This window comes from Harmonia axyridis, chromosome 7, assembly GCF_914767665.1.
Source record: "Harmonia axyridis chromosome 7, icHarAxyr1.1, whole genome shotgun sequence".
NCBI lineage: Eukaryota > Metazoa > Arthropoda > Insecta > Coleoptera > Coccinellidae > Harmonia > Harmonia axyridis.
Window position 1 is genome coordinate 8,866,774 of NC_059507.1, and position 15,525 is coordinate 8,882,298.

The 15,525-nt window shown below is 35.8% G+C and overlaps 1 protein-coding gene across 1 annotated transcript in view; it reads right to left on the minus strand.

Annotated features, from left to right (window-relative positions):
- The window catches only part of LOC123684232 (protein O-mannosyl-transferase Tmtc3-like), a 69,124-nt gene that overhangs the window by 25,862 nt on the left and 27,737 nt on the right, over positions 1 to 15,525 (minus strand). The window contains exon 3 of the mRNA XM_045623408.1: positions 1,265 to 1,346. Within this exon, the coding sequence (XP_045479364.1) occupies positions 1,265 to 1,346 (82 nt within the window). The remainder of the gene's footprint in view (positions 1 to 1,264; positions 1,347 to 15,525) is intronic.

Sequence of the window (15,525 nt, forward strand, 5' to 3'; positions counted from 1 at the left end):
CATGAAATTTAAAGAATCATGCAGAGGCAAATTTAAGACTTTGTCTATAATGACTGTATATGGTCTCTATATTTATGAATGTTTGTTGTTCACTTTCAAAAATGAAAATCAATTTGATACAGGTAACAGTCATGATTATGCTACTAGAACACATGATTTAATTTATCCACAGCACAGGTTGACTTTATTAGAAAAAGGTCCTTTTTATAATATGTGCATAAAGATTTTCAATGAGTTGCCTAACAATATGAAATGTTGTAATAGTTTTAATGAATTCAAGAAGGATGTTAAAAATTTGTTAATTGATCTTGAACCATATGAATGAACGATTTCTCCAATTCTGAGAATTTAGTTTAATTTTTTTTTAATGTTTTTTTTTGAGACTATTTCTTTTTATGTATGAGTTTTTGTATATAATCTGGTAATGAACTATCTATCTATCTATCTACTAACTGACCAAGAAACTGCAACACCCAGAAGGAACTGTTTAAATTTTATTTTTTTTTTTTGTAAATATAGGTAGTATAGCAAGGAGAAAATGATTGAATTTGGAGACAAAAAATCGTGAAGGTTTTCTTATGTAAACAATTTTTGTTATTTGAATATTGTAGTCATTTTATGCAAGTTTTTCAAATGATACAACGAACCAGCTGTTCGAGGAAATCCAAAGTCGATGTTAAGTTGTTGTTAAAATGCCTAGAGCACGTGTACGCAGGTAGAAGGCTTGCAAATTTACCCCAGCCCTCACAGACTTTGGCAGATCTGAGACAATAAGTACAGGTAACTTGGGATAGTATTCCCCAAGAAGAAATAGACAATCTTATTGCATCAATGCTGAGACGTGTTGGGGAGTGTATAGATAATCGTGGTGGACTAACACATTATTAACAAATTTATAAAAAAAAAATATAAACCCTTCGCTTTTTTCTCCAAATTTCAATCATTTACTCCCTGCTCTACTATCTATGTTTCACCAGGAAAAAAATAAAATTTGAACAACTCCTTCTGGGTATTGCAGTTTCTTTGTCAGTTAGTATAATTATGTTGAGGGATTATAAGGACAGTTCCCTTCAATATTTCTATGTTTCCAACTATGTGGTTGGTTATTAGAAACTCACTTTATGAAATAAAGTTAATACTAAATGTAATATCAAATTAATTATATCCACTAGAACTAGAGCTAAATGCAATGTAAATAAAGAAAATGAACGTAGAAGTTCCATTTCTTCTCTAAGTAATTAAATGCATCCATTGCAGGACTTACCGCTTCTGTGTGAATAGGATGAACTGAAAACAACATGGCTGCCACGAAACTTGCAATCTCAGGAAGAAACATGGAGCACATCCTGAAATAAGAATTATATTTTAGGAAGGATTATCGATTATTCCAAAAAGCTATTTATTTGCATTCAATTTTGATCTCAGATTGAGATGATATCAATTAGATGAATTCAAATCATTTTTTCATCGAACACAATAATATGATAGTTTATTCTAAAACAAGTTGAAGAATAGGCTCCTATTCCAACACGAATGCGAAATTCGAAAACGAGCGACAAAGGAGCGAGTTTTGGAACGCATGAGTGTTGGAATTGCCCTCTGCAACGAGTATTAGACAATATTTTCTGTATTTCAGTATAGTTTTGTGAAATATTGTCGAAATTCGATGAAAAATTCAGATCATACATCCTAGTGACATTTGTATTGTATCTTGGCAGTTGGTGTGACTGTTACGAAAATTGACAGATCACGAAATTTCAATTTGAATCGTATGTTTTGAATTTTGACATAATTTATAATTATGCATTAAATTCATGAATTATGCCTGACGAAATCGATTTAACACCACCAGAATTAAGAAAATTGAGAATATTATGTCGCAAATCATTTCATTAAATCCAAATTGTATTATATTGACAATTTGACGTGTGTTGAAATTTGATAGGATTGAAAGTCTGTGTAGACAACCACAAAACGAAAAATATAACTGAAAACAATGCTGTGATGAGTTCATTACAGCACTGTTTTTAGAACTGTAATGAACTCATTACGATACTGAAATAGAGAAAAAAATCAGATGCATGAAAGCAAAATCGAACCTAGCGCATTCGCCAATTTGTTTATTCCATTATTAAGAGTTTTGCCTCTTTTGTAGTGTTTTTTGAAAATCCTTTTGAAATACATCCGAGTTGTGTGAAGAACTTTCCTGTATGAAAAAACATGATTTCAGCTGAATGAAGCCACTTCCCACATGTCCAATATGTCTCTGACACGACTTCGTGAAAATTTTCCAGCCAAATGTATCTCCAAGAGAAGTGACATTCAATATAAATGTTTCACGCTCGATTAAAATATCAAGTTTGCGTGTAATGACAAAAACCCCTCATAACTACATAATATATAAACATGAACATCAGAGTCCGTCTAGAAAAACAAGCAGAACTTTTCAGAATATTTTTCGACTGAGCTCATTCATAATCCATTCAATTAATGTATGACACGTTCTCATGGTGGCATATCCTGGTCAAGATAATCTCACAATTAATTTTCCTAATCCAATTACTGAAAAGTTCCAATGTGCACAGCTCTAACCATACAATGGCCCCTTTCATCGTTTCAGGTTTAGTTCGGAGATCTTCTGCTGATTGGACATTTAGAAGGATTACGTATTAGAGAAGTTTTCATACGGAAAATGACATGCGTTATCATTCGTGAACATAATAAGGGCTTCAGATTTCATTGAGTCCCATCTGGAAAAATTTTTTTTCATTTATATTCAGAGTTTCCAGAAAATTCGGTAGATGAACAATAATATATTAGGTGTACAACTTTGCTTACGCCGTTTTGCAATAGATGGCTGTAGCGGTAAGTCGTAGTCAAAATAAATAGATCGTAGATGTCATACATTGAGCTCAGGTATTTGTAGACATAACGCCATCGAAATATCAGTCGATTTGTGTCTACATCATGAAGTTATTCTCGATTGAACATGTCAACTTACGAGCCAAATTCTCGTCATTTGCGGGAGGTTTTAATTTTCTGCTTTAATATAAAGAAATCTGCAACCGAGGCTCATCGAATGCTCTCAAATACCGATGGTGAGGCCGCTATTAGTGAATGAACGTGCCGACAGTGGTTTGAATGCTTCACGAATGGTGATTTTGATGTTGCATGGCGGTGAAAGAGAAATGGTTTTCGAAGATGCAGAATTGGAGGTATTACTTGATCAAGACTCGTGTCAAACCCAACAAGAATTCGCAGAATCATTGAAAATAACGCAACAAGCCATTTCAAAACACTTGAAAGTCATGAGAATGATTCAGAAACAAAGAAATTGGGTGCAGTACGAGTTGAAGCCGAGAGATGTTGAACGGCGTTTGTTTGCTTGTGAACAGATGCTTGCAAGGCAAAGACGAAAGGGGTTTCAGCATCGCATTGTGACTGCAGACGGAAAATGGGTTCATTACGATAATCCCAAACACCGAAAATCATGGGGATATCCCGGCAATGCTTCCACGTTGACGGCCAAACCGAATATTCACCGTTTCAAGGTCATGCTCAGTATTTGGTGGGACCAGCTAGGTGTAGTGTAATAATACAAAAAACATATATGAAATTGTCCAATTATCTGCGGAAAAAATCAAATATATCTGAAGAATAGAAAACGAAAACTGTTATTGGGGATGTAAGTGGTACTATTCATGATATCAAGGGACATCCAAGCCTCACACAATTATTTAATGAAAATAACAACATATTCATTGAATGGCATTACACCTACAAAAAACAAATTGTAGAGAGGAATGTGGTTCTGCACCTCCAAGTGTAAAAATCATTTTAAAGACTCAACAATGAACGAAAATAGCAAATAAGAAACAGCAGGCAATTAAAACGTCTGTTACATAGGATCTGCTCTGATGCATGTAAATTATAATCCCTCAGTCGACTTCAGGATTTGCGTCGATTCAAATGAATTAATTCGATTCAGAAACGAAAACAAAGCAGGAAGCTGTGATTGGATTCTGGTGTAATTGGAAATGCACCCCCGAAGTCTCGAAGGCCTCTTCCGGCGGAAACTGTAACCCCCACTCCCCTCTCCCCGATTTCAAATCAGAGTAAATCCGTCATTATTAAGCCTATTAAGGCTTTTCGAGAGAAAATTCTACCGATTCAGTCGGAATTCAGAATCGTGTTGGCCGAGCATTGGAAAATTTCGTTAAGTTGATTATGGTATCGAAGAAATTGTGTTTCTGATCTGATTTCGTTCCAGATTATCCAGCCATTGGAATGATGAGGTGGGATTCCAAACCTCCTACTCCACCAAACCCTCCTCGAAAAGTTTTCTACTTCAATTGTTGTCCCGAATTCAAAACAAGGTGGAACAAATAGAACGGATGTGCTCTGAAGCACTCGAAAAGTTAATTCCCTCCGTTTTGCCGTATTGCGACTGCAAGTCAAGTAGGCCTGTTCAATATTTTGTGCAAATGCAAAAGCTTCTAGTTTTGCGGTTTAGTTATGTATCCACTAGATGTCCCTCGAAGCTCCGCCCGGGTGCAGATCTCTGAAATGTCAACCTCTCGTAGAGATTGTCTTCCATTCGAGACATCATCCACTTCTTTCGAGGTTTTATTGTAAAATACTGGTTTTACATTTATGATCAAAGACTTGTCCATCTCTGGTCACTACTTTCTCCCATCTTTCGGGCAGCGTATGAATCCCACGTTTATAAAACTGGTCATCTTTTGAAGCGATCAATAAATCGATCAAGTTTTTTACTTCTTCATAAACCGGAAGTGCTGATCAGTCAAGCCGTGTACCATTGATCGAAACAAGTGATAGTCCGCGGGAGCAACATTTGAAAAAAACGGCGGGTGGGTTAGGACTTCCCATTTCAACGTTCCTTAGCTTGTCTGGACCACTTTCGCAACATAGGGTCGAGCAATTTCATGTCGATAACGATCGCCTGTGATTGTTTCAACTGGTTTTAACAAGTCATAATACACTACGCCGAGCTGGTTCCACCAAATACTGAGCATGACCTTGAAACCTTTAATATTCGGTTTGGCCGTAGACGAGGAAGCATGGCTGGGATATCCCCTTGATTTTCTGCGCTTCGGATTATCGTAATGAACCCATTTTTCGTCTCATGTCACAATGCGATGCAAAAATCCCTTCCGTCTTTGTTTTGCAAGCAGCTGTTCACAAGAAAACAAACGCCGTTCAACATCTCTCGGCTTCAACTCGTACGGCACCTAATTTTTTTTCCGAATCATTCTAATGACCTTCAGGCGTTTTGAAATGACTTGTTGCATCACTCTTAATGATTCCACCAATTTCTGTTGCGTTTGACACGAGTCTTGATCAAGTAATGCCTTCAATTCTGCATCTTCGAAAACATTCTCTTTTCCATCGCCATGCTAGTCTTCGACGTCGAAAATCACCGTTTTTGAATCGTTGAAACCATTCTCGGCACTTTCTTTCACTGATAGCGGCCTCACATATGTATTGAAGACCATTCGATGAGTCTCAGTCGCAGATTTCTTTATATCAAAGCATAAAATTCAGACCTCCCGCAAATGACGAGAATTTGGCTCGTAAGCTGACATAATATTCAATCCAGAATAAGTTTATTATGCAGACACAAATCGACTTATATTTCGATGGTGTTATGTTTATGAATACCTAAGCTTATTGTATGATATCCACGATTTATTTATTTCGAATACCACTTACCGCTACATCCATCCATTTCAAAACTGCGGAAGCAAAGTGCTACACCTAAGAGATTAAAGGGTTTCCGATAACAAACTTTATCACCATTTATCTCAAAATTTAAGACGTTCACGTCATTCCTTCAAGTTTTCCTTTGAAACAGGTCTAAAGGTCGCCCCCATAAATATCAATACGTCTTTCAGGAACAAACAATGTGTATAAATAAGCAAAATTAAGCGGAGACTCATACAAATTATTGTTTTGCTGTTATATTATACTGTGACAAGGGTCCAATCTGAATTATAGAATGACATACTCCAGAATATTTCCGTTATATATTCAAATCAGTCGAGGTTTATATAACCGAATCGGTGTAATGTAACCGTGTAAGCTGAACGACCAAACCATATAATCTGTTCCCAGTTTGCACCCGATAAATTTGAATTTGTTCGTTTGTTTCCATTCACAGCAGGAAGTTCAAGTCCATTTGTAATTCAGTACGTTGTAAATCATAGAGTTCTGAAGGAGCTTTCGATATCGATTGCCTGTGATTGTTTCATTTGGTTTTAACAACTCAAAATACAGTTCGCCGTGCTGGTCCCACCAAAGACAGAGCATGACCTTGGAACCGTTAATATTCGGTTTGACCGTCGATGTGGAAGAATGGTCGGAATATCTTCACATTATCGGAATGAACCCATCCTTCATCTCCAGCCACAATGCACTGCAGAAATCCCTTCTGTCTTTGCCTTGCAAGCAGCTGTTCACAAGCAAACAAACGCCGTTCAACATCACTCGGCTTCAACTCGTATGACACCCAATTACCTTATTTCTGAATAATTCTCATGACTTTGAGACGTTTTGAAATGGCTTGTTGCGTCACTTCCAATGATTCTGTCAGTTCTTGCGTTCGACACAAGTCTTGATCAAGTAATGCCTTCAATTCTGCATCTTCGAAAAGCTTCTCTCTTCCACCGCCATGCTGGTCACAATCACCGTTTTTGAAGTGTTGAAACCACTCTCGCCACGTTCTTCTACTAATAGTGGCCTCACCATAGGTATTTGAGAGCATTCGAATAACCTCAGCAGCAGATTTCTACATATTAAAGCAGAAAATTAAAACCTCCCGCAAATGACGAGAATTTGGCTCGTAAGCTGACATGTTCAATCGAGAATAACTTTATGATGCAGACACAAATCGACTAATATTTCGATGGAGTTATGCTTATTATATGACATCTACGATCTATTTATTTCGAATACCACTTACCGCTACAGCCATCCATTGCAAAACGGCGGCGGAAGCAAAATGGTACACCTAAGAGATTAGAGGGTTTCCGATAAAAAACTTTATCACCATTTATCTCAAAATTTAAGACGTTCACATCATTCCTTCAAGTTTTCCTTTGAAACAGGTCTAAATGACGCCCCCATAAATATCAATACGTCTTTCAGGAACAAACAATGTGTATAAATAAGCAAAATTAAGCGGAGACTCATACAAATTATTGTTTTGCTGTTATATTATACTGTGACAAGGGTCCAATCTGAATTATAGAATGACATACTCCAGAATATTTCCATTATAAATTCAAATCAGTCGAGGGTTATATAACTTGTTAACTGGAACTAATGAGTTTGATATATTTCAGTTGTCTTGGGACCGAATCGGTGTAATGTAACCGTGTAAGCTGAACGACCAAACCATATAATCTGTTCCCAGTTTGCACCCGATAAATTTGAATTTGTTCGTTCGTTTCCATTTACAGCAGGAAGTTCAAGTCCATCTGCAATTCAGTCCGTTGTAAATCATAGAGTTCTGACGGAATATCGTTCCAGGCTTGTTTCACGCTCTTCTGTTCAATTGGTTCATGTGAGTTTCATGTCAATGTTTTCTTGTTTGTCAGGAACTTTATCGTCCGAGAGTTTCTGATTGTATAGATTAACGTCACATCCAGCTCGCCTGGTGATTATTTGAACCAGTTTTGGTTAAGGTGTACTTTGGGCTATTGGTCGTTTTGTTGGATTATACAACGAATGGAAGATAACTGAGATAACTATTTATTTATTTATTTATTGAATATATACAATGTTCTACAGGTTTAAACCCAACTACAGAACAAGGAACATATGAAAAATAAAGTATACACTAATATTACATATTCTGAGAAAAAAAAACGATAACAAAAATGCTCAGTCAGTCAAAATAATGTGATCTGATATTTAAAATGGAACAATTAAAAATATCCAAGTGAGAACTTATAGTATTACAGGCATCACACAAATTATAAAGAGGTGAATACTTCAATGTATTCGTTCGAGGTGTCGGCATATAAAATGTATTTCTAACTCTAGAGGCTGGTCTTGGAATAGCAAAATTTAGTTTTTCGAGAATGCAAGGATCTTTAATGACACCGTTTATTATTTTGTGAGTAAATACAACTGAATGACATTCTCGTCGACATTTCAAACTATTCATGCAGTGTCTGCTCAAAAGCAGGTTCTGAGGAAAACCGATAGGCGGGTAGACACCATCTGCTCTATAGGTATATGAAAAAAGTTTTAGTCAACGCCGCTGCACAGACTCAACTCTCTCAATATGGACCTGGTAGCAGGGAGACCATATTATAGACGCGTATTCTAATTTTGATCTGACAAATGCATAATAAAGGGTCTTTAATGTGACTGTGTCAGAAAAATCGCGAGAGATTCGCGCTATGAGCCCGTACATCCCATTCGCAGCAGACAAGGTAGCATCAATGTGTGGCACAAACGAAAGTCTGGAATCAAAATTCACTCCTAAATCAGTTAACACCGATGGACGCTGGAGAACTTTGGAAGCTATTGTGTTATCAAAACGAATAGTATTTAGTGTTTGATTGTCTCAGTCTTTACTTGTCGGAAATTCATCTTGATGATTAAAAAGTAAAATAACTTATTTCCGCTTTATATATTTATTTTCACAACAATTGTTTCGTCATGATAACATGACTTCGTCAGGTGAGCATGGTAACTGGTTACCATGGTAACTGGTTACCATGCTCACCTGACGAAGTCATGTTATCATGACGAAACAATTGTTGTGAAAATAAATATATAAAGCGGAAATAAGTTATTTTACTTTTTAATCATCGAATAGTATTTTATTTTGCGTAAATGACATAACATTACACTTCTCAGCGTTCAAAGGTAACCTGTTTCTTCTACACCACTCTTCAACGCGTTGCAAATTACAGGCGAGTCGCAAGCAGTCCGATACTTTGCTTACCTCCAGGTATATTTTGAAATCATCAGCATATAACAAACAGTCGACATCAACTACCTCCGCCAAATCATTAATGAATATTATGAAAAAGAGTGGCCCAAGGTTACTTCCTTGAGGGACTCCAGAAGTACTGGAGAACACTGTAGACCTAACTCCATTGAACTCGACATATTGCTGCCTATTGGACAAGTAGGACTTGAAAAGACCAATGAGAGCCGAGGAAAGGCCAAATTGAGACAACTTCCTCAACAATATTCCATGGTCAAGCAGATCAAAAGCCTTTGAAAAATCAGTATATAATATATCTACTTGGGATTTTCTCTCAATGACTTCGGAAATAAACTGGGTTACGTTGAATAGGTTGGTAACTGTCGAACGACCTTTAACAAAGCCATGCTGAAATGGAGTTATTAGATTGCAAACATGGGAATATAATCTATTATAAAGGAGAACTTCAAAGATCTTACTGCAATTACAGATTATCGATATTGGTCGGAAATTGGAAATATCAAATTTATTTCCCTTCTTATAAATTGGACGTACTTTGGAAAGCTTCCAGCAATCAGGAATCGTGCCAGTTCTCAAACAAATATTGAATAAAAATATAACTATGCAGTGCATTGGAAATATCATACACTATTCCTCATTAATTAAAGCTTTCATTTACTTTGAAAAGTACCTACAATAATAGTAGCGCATTTGTGCTCTTTTGCATTTTTTTGAATAGGCATTCATGCAATGTTTTCGACAAATTTCGCATGTAGATTTTGGTTTCAATATACTTGATTGATACACAAATCTGAAGTTAAAGCTTCCTGGTATGCGCCATGAAAACAAACAGTTTACTTTCGATTCCATGAACACAATGTCATTTATCACATTTGGAACGGAATATACTAACTAACAAAGAAACTGCAACACCCAGAAGAAGCTTTTTAAATTTTTTTTGGTAAAACCTAGATAGTATGGCAAGGAGTAAATGATTGAAAATTGGAGAAAAAACGAAGGGATTACAACTTTTTTTTAATTAATTTGTTAATTATGTGTTTATCCACCGCGATTTTCTATACACTCCCAAAACGTCTCGACATTGATGCAATAAGGTGGTCTATTTCTTCTTGAGGGATACTAACCCAAGCTACCTGTACTTCATGTCTCATAGCCGCCAAAGTCCGTGGAGGCTGGGGTAAATTTCCAAGCCTTTTACCCATGATGTCCCAAACATGCTCTATGGGTGGAAGATCGGGGTATCTGGGCGGTCATGGCCAAAGATTCAAATGGGTGGCTTCGAAAAAGTTTAAACTAGCTCTGGCAACATGAGGTCGGGCATTGACTTGCTGAAATATTGGATTCTTGAGCCGGTTAAGGTAAGAGAGAACATATGGCTCTACTATTTCTTTAAGGTAACGCAGAGCTGTCATGTTTCCTCGAATAAGGACAAAATATGACCTACTTGCATGTGCAATAGCACCTCATACCATTAGGCCTACTGTCCGGTATACATGACGATCAACATTAAAACTGAGGTTCATTGATACTGATGCTTTTCCATATTCCAATGTTGATGTTCCCTGCCTTATTCTTTCAAATTTAAACAGCCCGTTCTGAGTGGTGCAGTTTTTTTTTTCAGTTGGTATAGTATATAATAATTATTAAGAGTACACTCAAAAGATAAGATTTTTTTTTTTCATGGTCAAATTTAACAAATTGCGCAACCAACCAATTGACTCTCCCGCGTAATCAACAGATCTGGCTCCTCATGATTACCGGCTTAAAAAATGCCCCAAGAAAAAGAACCTCCTCGAGCGGGACTCGAACTCGCAACCTCCGAATCACTAGTCCAGAGCTCCACCAACTCAGCTACCGAGAAAGTTAAAGGTTCCAACTATATTAATTCACAGATGCCGAAACCATTGTATTGTGATCACTAGTCTCCACAATGTTGTTCAAGTTAATGAGTTTTCAAGTTTATCCACAAGTCAAAGTATCGATAGTTCGAAATTTTCAAGATAAAATGTTTTTTTACTGGTGTGGTAATTTATTGGGTGTAGTGTTTTCATATTGAATTATTAACCATTATAAAACTTATTGTCATCCCCACCTTTTGGACTATTTATGTGAGCTACACGAAATCGATGATTGATCAGCAATAGGCTATTAATACATGATTGGCATTGGCAACATGTAACATTCTATTTTTGCAGTTTTATTCTCCAGTGTGAAGTATGAAAAGGGGATTTAGGAATTAGTGAAAACAATGAATGAACCTGTCCTATTCAAGCTGATCATTTGCATCCGATCACACGTAACTGGGCCACGTGTTCAATAGTTCCAACCGAGTTTGTTCGCGAATATTCGTAAGTGTTAATCCAGATACGATTCATCGGGTATTTGCAGTCAGCCATCCAAAATGGGGAACAATCAGAAAGATTTAGCATCAGTCCGTATGGGCTTTTTTCAAACAAAGAACGAAAGAGGGTTTGGAATATACTGTCATAGCTGATATCGTTAATCCGCTTAATGCTCGTATTTCCCTCACATTTGCCAACCTCTATTTTTTTTTGTAGCTGTCGAAACCGTATTATATTTTTGTTTGGAAGTCTGGAAAGCACTGGTTACCCGAACAGAGTGCTAAAGGTATTCTATTTCATGAAAATTTTTGTATTTTTCGAATTTCGAGCCGAGAGTGGTCTTAAAGTATAAGGTTCGAGTCTCTGATGACTAATCCATTCAATATTCGATGGTCTGTCCGACGAATCGTAAACGCAATAACTCTCGAAAAGAACAACCTGAAAAATAGGAATTTTTAAAGTAGGTTCGGATCTCGTTGAATGCATTAATCGATTTAATATCACTAGGGGTTCCGTACATTTTTATATTCCAAAGTGTATATTTAAAGAGAAATCAAAGGATGTTTATTTCATTGTCAATATAGAGGTATGCCATTAACGATGGAAAACGACAACAGGCAGAGGTTCTTCACGACGAGCCAAAAAAGTGGTTTAGATTTGCGAACTGCAACATTTTCACCATTTTCGTAGGAATTTTCAACAATTTCAGTGCGTTGTTGAAACGTGTGTTGCTCCATTTCTAGTAATGGAGCAGTTTTTACTTGTCAAATGTCAAGATATGACAGATGACATCAAAAATGACAACTGCACACATAGCGGGTTATTCAAAATTAAATCTCTCATTGGAAACCCAATATTAACAATTTATGTTGGTCTTAACACTAGAACCAGATATAACTAAAGAAGAAAATAAGCTCTTTCCACGGAGTCAAAAATGGTGTATACGCCACAAACATAACAGAAAACTCTAGGATCTTAACACAGCTACGTCTGATTATGGATGACATTGTTTCAGTTCTATGCTTTTTTAGGATAATATAAAACGATGAAAATTCAAACAAAATGCTAGCATTACTACCCTTGCGGGAACTCAATAATACACTACATTGAGTACGACCAAGCAACGATGTTCTAGATTAATAATTAGTGGGAATGAATCATGTATGAAAGAGGAAGGTAAAAGAATGAAATGAGTAATTTATAGTGGGTTTCATGGAACTGTTATCGTGGTGATTTGGTCGATCCTCAGAGTAATAAACATAGGTAGAGGAAGCATATTATGTCATTTTCAGTAAGTAAATTTTGTCCCCAACATGAACTATCAAAATTGACATGAATAGCGCGGAAATGAAAAGATATCAGTGATACGATATTTCACTCAATTCGCGAGTTTCTCCATAAAGAACGCATTCTTATGTCCCATAGTGAATCAACGTTAAATATCAACTCAAAATATTGAAATAAATATCTTAATATATAAGAAATAAGGAATCAAACTTCAAGAGCGCCAAACGACGTGAATAAACCGATGACACTAGTAGAGCAAAAGTTGCCAAACATTGGATTTCAGCCGGTAGATACAGAAAATATTCTGCTTAATATAAATTCGAGAATAAGGAAAAATATTGGATTCCAAAGATTCAAATTTGCATATTTAATCGGGAAACACTCAAATAAATATATTTCATTCAATATAATATACATTCATAATGATTTAGTAAAATTGTGGATTTTAAGATATATCACAATCCGATAACCTAACCTAACAATGTTGGGGACAAAATTGCGTTTACTTGCGCTTTGAAAACCAATTTTTTGTTTCAATTTATCGGCCTGTATAATCGATTGAAACCATAACTGCTTTCAGTTCCGTATTCATTATTAATATTGTGTTCTCAATGTTATTCCTTCAGTGAATGAAATTTAACCATTAATTAATTACTAACCGTCGGGTAAACACACCGTGTATATTTTCATAGTCCGACGTATAGCCGACCGCAAATTATGTCCATAAGTTCATTTGTTTACTTTCCATTACAGCCGCCTACTTCAAATTTCACTAACGATTCAATTTATGGAGGTCAGCTTCGCTTTTAGAAATATTTAAAATAGATGCGGAAATATTAATCATTCCATTTGAATATAGGAGGTAGTATAATTTTTTTAGATCTTGTAATTAGTTCATCAGAGAGGGACTACACGTTTAGAATTTCAAACAATTTTCTAAAAATTATACCTTCAAATAACGAAAGTGGGTTGAATTCGCTTTATAATTTTGACAACCATAGTGTAGAATAGTATTTTCAATAAGTTTCGTCAAATAAAATAAAGCAGATACAATCGATTTGTTTCAGTCATGATAAAATAATTGGAGGAGACTGATTATATGTGATGTTTGAAGGTGTTCTGTTTGGCTATACTCGAAAAAGCCAAAATAATGGGCGTTTTTTCAAGATCTTGAGAATTCCGGCAAAGGCCAACAAGTTGAGAACAGCGACGTATCGAAATTTTGGCGTCTTCTTCAACATTTCGCGCTACAGCAACAATATTCACTTCGGTGCTCAAATGCCTTTTTCTTATCGATGGTTTTGAACCTAGAAGAGTTAAATTAGGACAAAAACGATCAATTACTGCATGAGTTGCTTGCTAAGTAGGCCGATTATGTTTACCGTGGAATGGATGAAGTGCTCTAAGAACTTTGCGAATAAATTTTTTTTAAAGTCAATTTCCACAATTTGAAAGCGTTGCTCTGACATCAAATGATTTATGATGAATTGCCAAAACTAACTGAACAAAGAAGTAAACACAGTTTGACAATCTCAAGTGTCAAACCATGGAACCATTAAAACTTCTCATGTACCATTAGGGATTCATCAAGCCAAGTAGCTTGACATTCTGACCAACTACTTGACTTGAAAATCAAGCTCAAGAAAAATTACATACTTGAGATTGACTTGACTTGATTTTAGATATTAATTGCTTGATATTACTTGATATTCCGCTGCTTGATATGCACGGCATATCGCACTGCAATCTCGTGCGCGCTTCGACTAAATAAGGGGATTCCTCGAGCGCCGAGAGACTGAAAGATTCGCTAGTGTGAGTTTATTTGTAGTTTTATCCCATTACAATGAAATCTTTTGGTAGATTTTGGTAGTTTAAGAAATATTTTTCCGAATTTGGCCAAAATGACCAAGGATTTTCTTTCAATGCCAGCATCTTCAGTTCCTGTTGAAAGACTATTTTCCAGCGCAGCTCTTACAGTTACAGAAACCCGCAATAGGTTAGGCGACAAATCTATCAGATGCCTCATGTGTCTTAGATTATGGATGGAAAATTATAAAATCGAAATAAGCCAGAAGATTTATCAATATTGAGAAACTTAATTTTTTTATTATTTTGTATTGTGTTATGATTTGTAGTGATTTCTTTTCAAAATTGTTTGTTTCTTTTCAAAAAAGTAGATATTTTCGGTTCCTTTATACAATGAGATTAATGAACAAAAGTGTTTTTTACATGGTTCCTTCTCATTTCATCATTTCCTTGTTGATGTGACACTACACAAAAAAACTGCTCAAAATCAAGTAGCTTGATATGATTCAAGTACTTGATAAATATATGCTTAACTTGACTTGAGATTGAAAAACTACTACTTGAATTGGGCTTGGCTTGAAATCAAGTCAAGCTCAAGCCAAATAGCTTGAAAATCAAGCCAAGCCGTGAATCCCTATGCACCATTGAACAATTCAGCGAACCAGGTGAACATCAGAGTAGTTGGTTGAGTGAATAACACCACACCTCATATGTTTGCTTTTCATATATACAGGGTGAGTCTTTGACTTGTACATATATTTTAACCGAAGATTCTTGAGGTCAAAAGAATTACTTTTTTCATTTACCATTTTTTCCGATTCGGCCCTGTTAAAAATATATAGCCATTTTAAATTTTCATAATGAGCTAATTCACCCCTGGTAACCGGAACACTGAAGTTTTCGCAAGTATAAGATATACAATTTGAACCTTGGAAATAAGCTACTAGATTGGAAAAACCATCATAAACTCACTTTTAACATTCCATTTGTTGAACAAAGTAGTATTTATAATAGAATAAATGAGAGATTCCAATTTCATTGACGATAAAGATTATATATTTTTCTCTTGATTTTCTATTTCATTTTCGATAATTATAACGAATT